The sequence below is a fragment of the Myodes glareolus genome, chromosome 7 (assembly GCF_982192425.1).
Source record: "Myodes glareolus chromosome 7, mMyoGla1.1, whole genome shotgun sequence".
Classification (NCBI taxonomy): domain Eukaryota; kingdom Metazoa; phylum Chordata; class Mammalia; order Rodentia; family Cricetidae; genus Myodes; species Myodes glareolus.
The window spans coordinates 52,710,110-52,719,336 of record NC_142032.1 but is presented as its reverse complement, the minus strand read 5'-3'; the positions used below and the strand labels follow the sequence as shown (position 1 = coordinate 52,719,336).

At 45.4% G+C, this 9,227-nt stretch overlaps 1 protein-coding gene across 2 annotated transcripts in view; it reads right to left on the bottom strand.

Annotated features, from left to right (window-relative positions):
• Positions 1–1,594: 1,594 nt before the first annotated feature.
• Incenp (inner centromere protein) overlaps positions 1,595–9,227 on the bottom strand; it is a 28,862-nt gene continuing 21,229 nt past the window's right edge. For both annotated transcript variants that reach the window (XM_048457903.3, XM_085693598.2), the window contains exons 14-18: positions 8,634–8,818; positions 7,372–7,450; positions 7,109–7,213; positions 5,825–5,975; positions 1,595–4,553 (exon numbers count right to left, since the gene is read on the bottom strand). In XM_048457903.3, the coding sequence (XP_048313860.3) occupies positions 4,339–4,553; positions 5,825–5,975; positions 7,109–7,213; positions 7,372–7,450; positions 8,634–8,818 (735 nt within the window). In that variant the 3' untranslated portion in view covers positions 1,595–4,338. The remainder of the gene's footprint in view (positions 4,554–5,824; positions 5,976–7,108; positions 7,214–7,371; positions 7,451–8,633; positions 8,819–9,227) is intronic.

The window sequence follows — 9,227 nt, the reverse complement described above, 5'->3', positions numbered from 1 at the left end:
GTTTGGGCAGGAAGATCAAACTCTTTTTAGTAGATGTTTTGAATTTTTTATATTATCTCAAGCTTTCAGTACTGGGAACTGAACCAAAGTCCTACATGCCAAGTACACACACTACCACTGAGGTACACCCTAACCCTTGAAGAATATTCTTACATTTTCCTCTTTGTCCTACAGCCCTGGCTATAAATCCTTAGGTATTTTAAAATATTGGCATCCTGAATTGGGTGTACATACATACATGTGGGGTTTAATTTGCTAGATTTTTGCTTTAAAAGTGCTTTATATACATAAACAAATTACCCTTAAATCCAAATTTTTAGATTTTATCATGAATTATTAGCATGCAATTGCTGAGTTTTCAGCTTCTACTTGGTTATGACTTTCTTCCTGTGCTATTTCTATGATGAATTTATAGATTTTTGAATGTTAACTCTACCTTGCATCCCTGGGAAAACTCTCATGTGGTCTGTTATCTGGCCATAGGAGAGAACCTGTCATAATTATTTGTTAAAACTTTTCAAATCTTTGCCAGGCCTAAATGTATACACCCATCTATCAGCACGCAGGAGGCTGGAAGCAAAAGGATCTTGAGTTCGAGTAACAGCCTGAATTACCTAATGAGATGCTGTTGTGCCCATCCTCCACCTCCACAAGGGGAACAAACAAAACACTGGGAATTAATGGAACTTTCCTTTACTTGGAATCAGCGCATTGCTGCCCTCATAGATGCAAGGCAGCAGGGAATATAGTTTCATTTTCCTAGAAAAATATGCAATGCCACTCAGGTTACCCACACCTTGCTTTCCTTGTGAAAGATTAGCTAGAAAGTCAGTTTCTTTCATAGGTTACTTAGGTGTTCGATTTGTTAAGTGAACTGAGACAATCTGTATGCCAAAGAAATTTGTCATTTAGTCAACTGAATCTCTAAGTTATCCAGACAGTCTCATTGCTCTGCTTTTGGTGTTATTTTATTTGGAGACAAAAATCTCACCATGTAGCCCAGGCTTCAGACTGAAGCCTTTTGCCTCAGCCTCTTGAGTGCTGGGACCACTGGCACACACACCTGGTGTTTATGATTTTAATCCTATTAAAAGTGTCCTGATGCCATCTTTCTGAGAAAGGAACCTGTGCCTTTGCCTTCAGAGTCTTGGTAGAGGCTTATGGATTTCCTTGAACCTCTCAAAATTCACAAGCTTTTGCCTTTTTTCTTTCTAGTATCATTGATTTCCGCTCTACCTGCGCTACTTGTCACTTTAAATGCATCTTTGTCTAGCTTCTTATATTTATTTTATGTGTATGGGTGTTCTACCTGCATGTATATCTGTGCTGAGCACATTGGCTACAGTGCCCATGGAGACCAGAAGAGGGAATCAAATCCCTGGAACTGGAGTTAAGGTTATAAGCCACCATGTAGGTGCTAGGAATCGAACCCAGGACCTCTAGAGCAGTCAGCACTCTTGACCACTAAGTCAACTTCCCAGCCCCTTTTCTAATTTTTTAAAGTGGCAATGGAGGCCATGTAGATCTTTCTTCACCCCTAACATGAAGAAATTTCCCTGAGTATTGCTGTAGTTATATCACAAAATACAAGACAAACACGTAAAAGGCAATTGTATTTCTATATACCAACAATGAACAAGTATAAACCAAAATCAGAAAAACAATAACATTTACAGTAACTCCACAAAAATAAATATTTAACAGAAAATGTACAGGATGTATATGCTGAGACCACAAAATGCTGATGAAAGAAACCAAGGGTGTAAAGATAAGCTGTTCACAGACAAATATTGTAAGCGTGCCAAGTTCCCCTCCAATTATCTATATATTCAATGAAATTCTAGTCAAAACTGAGAAGTTTTACACATATAAGCTGATTCTAAAGTTTACAGGAAAAGGTAAAATAAAATCAAAATTAATTCAGAAAAGAAAATGCAAAGCTGGAAGACTTAAGGCACTGGAATAAGACGAATACAGGTTCTGGTCCTCGTGGAGCCTGAGCAGTCTGCACATGAGCCACTGTGCTCCCCCGGTAAAGACGCAAAGGAAATGCAGTGGAAAATAAGTCTCTTCAGTGAATGGTGCTACAATTAGACATCCAACGACATGTGCTCAAATACAAACAAAGGCAGACATCCCATAGTTTAAAAAGTTAATTGGAGACAATTATAAATCCTCATGCACTGCCATTCATGGAATATTTTAGGAAACACAGAAGGAAATCTTTGATTTTCTTAGAGATGACTTTAAAAAGGACACAACCCATAGTTCCCAAATTGGAAATGGTGCTCTGTGAAAGTTAGAAACGAAAAGGCAGGCTGCAGTTTAAACAGCACAAAACATATCTGACAAAGACTGCATTCCTACAATATATATTGTAAACTCCACAGTAAAAAATCCTACTTCGAAACTGTAGGCCCATATTTCTATATGGTGTGGCTCTGAAGCCATAGGCCCCACCTGAGGATGGTCACGTAGCCCTGCAAGACAGGCCGCCGCAACCTAACAAAAGGTCAGGATGTTGTTGCTCCTTTTTTGTAATTTGGAGGATGCCTGATAGAAATGTTGATTTAAGCCTATGTGGCAGCTAGCATACAGAGCAGATAGGCAAATGTGGACGTGACAAAAAGCCATTCACCTGGTTACCTAGGAGACAGAATGCTGGTGAATTTCCCACTCAGTTTATGTTTTGGTATAAAAGCTGTTTGGAGAATAAATGAAAAAAATTCTTCAGCATGTAAACTCAGGACTTCATGAGGGACAACCAAAAACCTCCCTCCTGATAAAACTATGTAAGTTGTGTCTTTATTTCCATGCCTCCATGCCAGTCCAGAGAGATAGTTTATGTTGGGGTCTGGTCGAAGAAATAATTGAGAGTCCAGGCTAGCACCGGACATCAACACAAAATGAACAAAGGACTTGAACAGACTTGTTGCCAATAAAAGATATCCAGGTGGTAAATAAGAATCTGAAATGATATTCACCAACAGCCAGCAAATTAAAACCACGATGAAATATCTCCATATAGTCATTAGGGTGGCTAAAGAAATACAGACAAGACCAAACGCTAGTGAAGATTCAGCATAATTGTCTTCCTACTGATTTTCTAAGCACTGAAAAAATGTGCTGACAAGTGAATTTGATCTTGTGGTTTTCGAGAGACCTGTCTTGCAGTTTACTCAGCTGTTACCAGTGCGAATCTGAAGAATAAACTGCACTGTGTGCATCATACTTTAATGAACAAACCGTAAACGAATTCTGCAGGGGAAGATCTTCTAGACCAGGACAACTGTGTTCACTGTTTCCCACTGTATAAAGCACTACTGCCTTTGTATTTAGTCTTTATTTTCACCTAAAGCAATTAGAAAAGAAAGGTCTTCTGAACAGTTTTCCATAAGCTTGTCAGCATCTTAGGCAGCATAATTTACATGCTCTTCGCATGGAGCAGCTGGAGGTAACGGGAAAATACATGGGCCTTACTTACAGGCATGTTCAAGGCAACTGTGGTTTGATTTGGCCCGTCTGCCTGTTCCACGTGGCTGACCCCAATTCTAGGGAAACAGCATCAATTAGGAACTATCAAGACTAGGGCCACCTGCACTGAGCTAAGTAAGCACTTACTTAGTGGCTGGTAGTTTTGTGGTGAAATCTGCCCCTGCTTGTAAGCACAGGTCCTAGGGTCATCTTGAAGGGCATTCCTTTCCTGATCAAATCCCAGTAGAAGTACTTTCTCAAGTCCTTCCACTCCCCATGCCGCAAGCATGGCAGAGTCTGAGGAGTGGTCAGACTGAGAGCAGAAGACTAAATCACAGAGCTGTGTCACAGGGAATAGGCTCCATTTACAAACAGGAAGCATGCTCAACTGCCCTATCAGAACATACTGACATGCTTCCCAGGGGTTGTCTGGCATTAGAACCTCTGGAACACCATCTGGTCCCAAGTGACCTTGAGGCACTGCAGATGAAGGCCCAAGAATTACTGCTGCAGATCAACACCCCAGTGAAGCCCCTAGTCATCTTCACGATAGCCACAGCAGCTTCAAGGTATATACTTTATTAAATTACCTCACAAACACCAAAACCTAAAAGTCAACTGAATTTTAAAAATCTATTTACAGAGTACTGCCTACAGACCAATCAGTGCTGAATCTGGTTCTTCCCCACTCACCCCTCAAGCCCATTCTCCAATCAGGGTTGGGAACACCTGACAAGCAGAGGAACAATGGCATGAACAGACAGAAGAGCACCAGCCCAACACAGAAACAGACAGACAGACAGACAGACACAGATAGACAGACATGCTTAGGCCCAGTACTGCCAGGAGGGCTGAGGATTTGCCTCATGGCTTCTTTAGGCTATAGGCCAGGCTGCTTGCGACCCTGGTGGCTTTCAGGGGTGGCGAGTTCCAAGCAGCAGAGCTAGTGCGCTTGTGGTAGCGGGGTTTGCTCTTCTTAAAGATGTCTTCCAAGTCCAGTGGGAGAATGATTCCGAAGAGCTCTGGAAGGTTCGGGGGATGGTAGTACTGGTGGATGATGGCCTGGCTGAGCTGGGTGCCTGAGGAAACCAGAGGCCTGGATCACTGCCTGATGCTCCCTGGGAGCGTCCCTGACCCCTGCACCTACCTACAGAGTCCGGCCACCCTCTCCATACCAGCATGCCCTGACCCTACTCTACCTACTCCCCTGGAGACCTCCTCCTGCCCATCCCCTCCCAACACCAATTATGCTCTTATCTCCATCTTCTAGCAGCCGAACCCAAACAAAGCACACTGGGAGTAGGCTTGGGCAATAGTTTATTCTCCCCATTTTGTAGGCGGAGACTTGCCCAAGGCACATGGCAGATGAATGGGAGAGCTAAGTGTGAAGACAAGCCTGTCTGCAGATATTAAGTCTTGCCTGGCTACTCTCTCAGACCCTAAGGAAGAACGCAGGCTGAAGCAGCAGAGCTGTGGGAGTCACAGCCCTGCCAACCAGGCTGAGGTGGACCCTTGAGGATGATGAGGGAACTCACTCAGGGCTTGCTCCACACCAGGTACTATTCCTGCATTATTTCACTCTCAATAATCATCTCAGTTGGGTCTTAATACTATGCCCTCTTCACAGATACAGAACCTAAGTAATCCAATAACAACTACAATCATGCAACTTTGTTGGTCTTACTGGCCCCTGTTTGAGTGGCTTAGGAAAGTAAGATTCTAGTTACTATGGGGTTCAAACAAGGTCAGAGTAATGAAAGTTGTCTTTCTGTCAAGTGCTGACCCACTGTGGGATTTGAGGACCCTTATTCTGAGGTCAGCACCCTGTGCTAACCTCCAGTTCACCAGTCCTAAAAAGCACCCCAGCAGGGTCTCACACCCAGGCCAGAGACAGTATCACATCCCTATATAAATCTGAGACCTTGAGACTCAGAACAAATCCTGCTCTAGTATCAATACCCCTTCTCATGACCTTTCTTAGTCTTAGCATTCCAACCAAACCCTGCTGCACCCTCAGCACTATGCTCACCCACCAGTGCTTACTTGGGTCCGAGCCTCAAAAGCCCTGCTGGGCCAGACTCTGAAAAGAGGACGCAAGTCTATGTCACATAGCTACAATCAAGAGTAAAAGAACTCAACACCTTTCATCCTATGTCCTCAGAGGAGCCTTCAGTCAGAGTATTGCTCCTACCTCTAGGTGCATGCTCAAAGCCCAACACAAGCCTCTCAGCTCAATGCCATAAGCCCCTAGGCACTAGCACACCAGCCTACACAGCTGCAGCAGCTTAGCCACCAATTCCACACGCCACAAAGACGAGGAAGGTGGCCCCCAGCCTCTTCAGGAGCTCACCTTTGGCCCAGGAAGGGATGGGCTTCCGGGGATGAGCCTCATCATCTGTGGAGTCATCACTGTTTAGGTCCATTCCATAGTTATCTGTGCTGATCTTGGGGTGGGACTTGGGTCCTTGTGGAGTCATCTGATATGAGGTACAAACAGGAGACTGGAAAAAAAAAAAATCAGCATGGCCATTACTCCCCTCCGCTGCATTCCCGGAGGATACAGACACTCTAGTCATCTCCACCCACTTCTCAACATCATCATTTGAACAACCCAAGCAATACACATCACTTTGCACCATGCCAATTTTCTTCCACTTCAGCTTGCCCTCCCTCAGAGATGCTTCAAGACACACCATGACTTCAGCTTGCCCTCCATTCCTTTAACTAAATTCTACATCTTGACTTTGTAGCAGTGATAGTCTATTTTCTAAACAATTTAAATACTCATTCATCAACAGGAGCTTGTCAAATCCCAGTATGATTAACTGGGACATAGCCATTAAAAGAAAGAAATTTATTTGTATAAGACAGATGTCTAGGGTGGGTATGATAGTGCACTTGGAAGGCAGAGACAGCAGATCTCAGAGCTACATAGCAAGGCCCTGTCTCAAAAAAAAGCTGTTTTCGCTGTTGTTGTTTTTAAAATAACATTCTAGCCGGGTGGTGGTAGCACACGCCTTTAATCCCAGCATTTGGGGACAGATGTACCAATCTCCGTGAGTTCAAGGTCAGACTGGTCTATAAGAGCTAGTTCCAGGACAGGCACCAAATCTACACAGAGAAACCCTGCCTCAAAAAAACAAAAATTGTAGTTTTATAATATCAAAAAACCTATGCATTATGAAAAACAGAAAATAGAAGTAAGGTATAGGCCGACATGCCTGTAATACCTGGAACTGGGAGGTTAGAGATTAACATATGTTAAAGGATTACAAATTTGAGACCAGGCCAGGTGGTGATGGCTCACATTTTTAATCCTAGCAGTCAGAAGGCAGAGTCAGGCAGATCTCTGTGAGTTCGAGGCCAGCTTGGTCTACAGAGCGAGTTCCAGGACAGGCTTCAAAGCTACAGAAAAACCCTGTTTCAAAAAACAAAACAAAACAACAAAAAAAGAAAAATCAAATTTAAGGCCAGTCTGGGTTACAGAGACAGACCCTGCCACCAAAAAGAAAAAGGGGTAAAAAAAAAAAGATAAGTAAGTGACTTGTCCTTTCTTCAGGCTCTAACACAGCTTGAGCTCGTAAGCAAATGGAGAATGGGGTAGAGCACCTCCCAGTGCGGGCGCAGGCCTCACCTGCACATCCACAGTCACATTCAGGGCCTTGCTGGCTGCCGCCTCCTTGGCTTTCTTTGCCTGCTCTTCCTTCAGTCGTTGCTCAGCCAGGCGCTGCTGTTCTTCCTGGGACCCAGCCAACAACAAGGTACATGTGACTCCCCTCTCCTCTTGCCACATTGTCACCCCATGTGACAAGGCAGGTCTGCCAGGTCTGCCTGAAGAGTCTAGCCCAGGCTTCCCAATTTTCTCACCCACAGGGAGCCCATACTCCAGCATCCTACCTTCGTCTTCTTCTCCTCCAGTTCCCTCTGAAGTCGTTCCTTCTGTAGCCGCAGGGCCTTCTCTCTCTCCTGCATCTCCCTGAGAACCACCAAGAATCTGTCAGGGCAGTAATGGGACCCCAGCCCTGTTCCGGAAGCTAGGTTTGGTGGCCATGCCTTTAGAGAACGGGACACTAGAAATGGACACCAGCTTAGAGCCAGCAGCTAGATTCTCTCTCCAAAGGCAAGATTCTGAGCCTGACTTGAGTCTAAAACACATAGCGTCACTCTTGCAGGCAGGTGCAGTCCCTGAGCCTGACCCTTCCTTTTAGCCAATGGTGACTCCCTTCCTTCAGCCTTGTCACAACCACCACACATGACAACAGAGCACTCGGCTCCACCCACAGCAGGGAGGGGCTGGTGTCACCTCCACTGAGGAGTTGACCTCAAACAAGTCATTTAGGCTCCCTCTCAAACCAGTTTCCTCCATAAGGTTGGTAGTTTCTATGCCGTAAGAGTTTCAAGTAAGAATTAAATAAGAAAACCTGCAGAGTATGCAGCTCAGAGATATCAACCACAACACCCCATCACCCCTCAAAGCTAATAGAGCCCTCACCACCCATTCCATTCCAGACCCTTATCTCTGAGCAGAGATGCTTTTGTGTCGATCTATCTATCCCTTATACTGCCATGAGCTTCCAGCCCTCTAGCTGAGGTCCTCACTTCTTCATAAAGCCTATACCTACCACAAAGACAGAGTTTCTCAGGAGTTGAGTAGGAGAGGAAACAGTTGCTTAGCCTGTGGGTCTACATACACATGTGGGCACAATCGTAATAAATGCCAAGGAGGAGAACACCTCACTGGGTTATCACCACCACCAAGGGAAGCACAGGGGCCAGAGCTGAAGATGTTCCATGTCTTGTACTGCACTACAAACACCTCTCCCGCCTACGATGATGCCTGTGGCAGCTCTATAGAGAAGTGCTAGTCTGTCCTGAGAGTCCTCCACCCTATTGTATCTACTGAGAAAGACACCAAAGGAGTTAACACATTTGGTGGGAGCAGAATAAAAGATGGTGTGACCCCTAGTTGTTGCCCCTTGAATCTCCCACAGCTAGCATACACCCTATTTGGTGGTCCACCAGCTGTAGGCATTTGGTTTTAAAGCCAGGGGAAAGCCTGCCAACCTTCAAGAGAAGATGAGAACTGCCAAGAAGCAATAGCCCTGCTGCCTCTCAGTCCTCACATAGGATAGTAGTAAATGGCCAGTGGGTGGCCTCACCTCTTGGCCTGAAGACACTCCTGCTCCCTCTTGCGTTCCTGCTCCCTCCGCCGCTCTTGCTCTGCCAGTTGCCGCTCCTGCTCACGCTGCTCTGCCAGTCGCCTGGCTTCAGCTGCCTTGCGCTGCTCCTGCTCCTCTTCCCTCTTCCGTTGTAACATCTCTTGATGCCGCCGCTCCTCTTCCTCCTGAGTTGGCAATGCATTGAAGTGCAGGACACTCAAACCAGGCGTGGGTCCACAGGGAGAAGCTAGCCAAGGGGCTGCTCCTGCCCGTAGCCAGGGCCCCTAAGGCACTAGCCACTACAATGACAGCAACTAGGACTGAGAAACCAGACTCCTTGACATATGAACTTTTATAAGTCATGGCCAGACTGAAAGGCATCTGGCAACTGCTGCAGCACAACTAACAAGCAAGAGTAGAGCCTGGAGCTAACTGCGTACAATGGGCAAGCCATCGGACCCCACAGTCAGTTTCCCATCTGTAAAACAGGAAAAGCACAACACCTGCCCCTCATGGCAGCGTCCATCACAGCATAAATAAACCATACTAATTAGGACTAGGACTCCCCAATAGTGGACATCTGTTCCCTAAAGT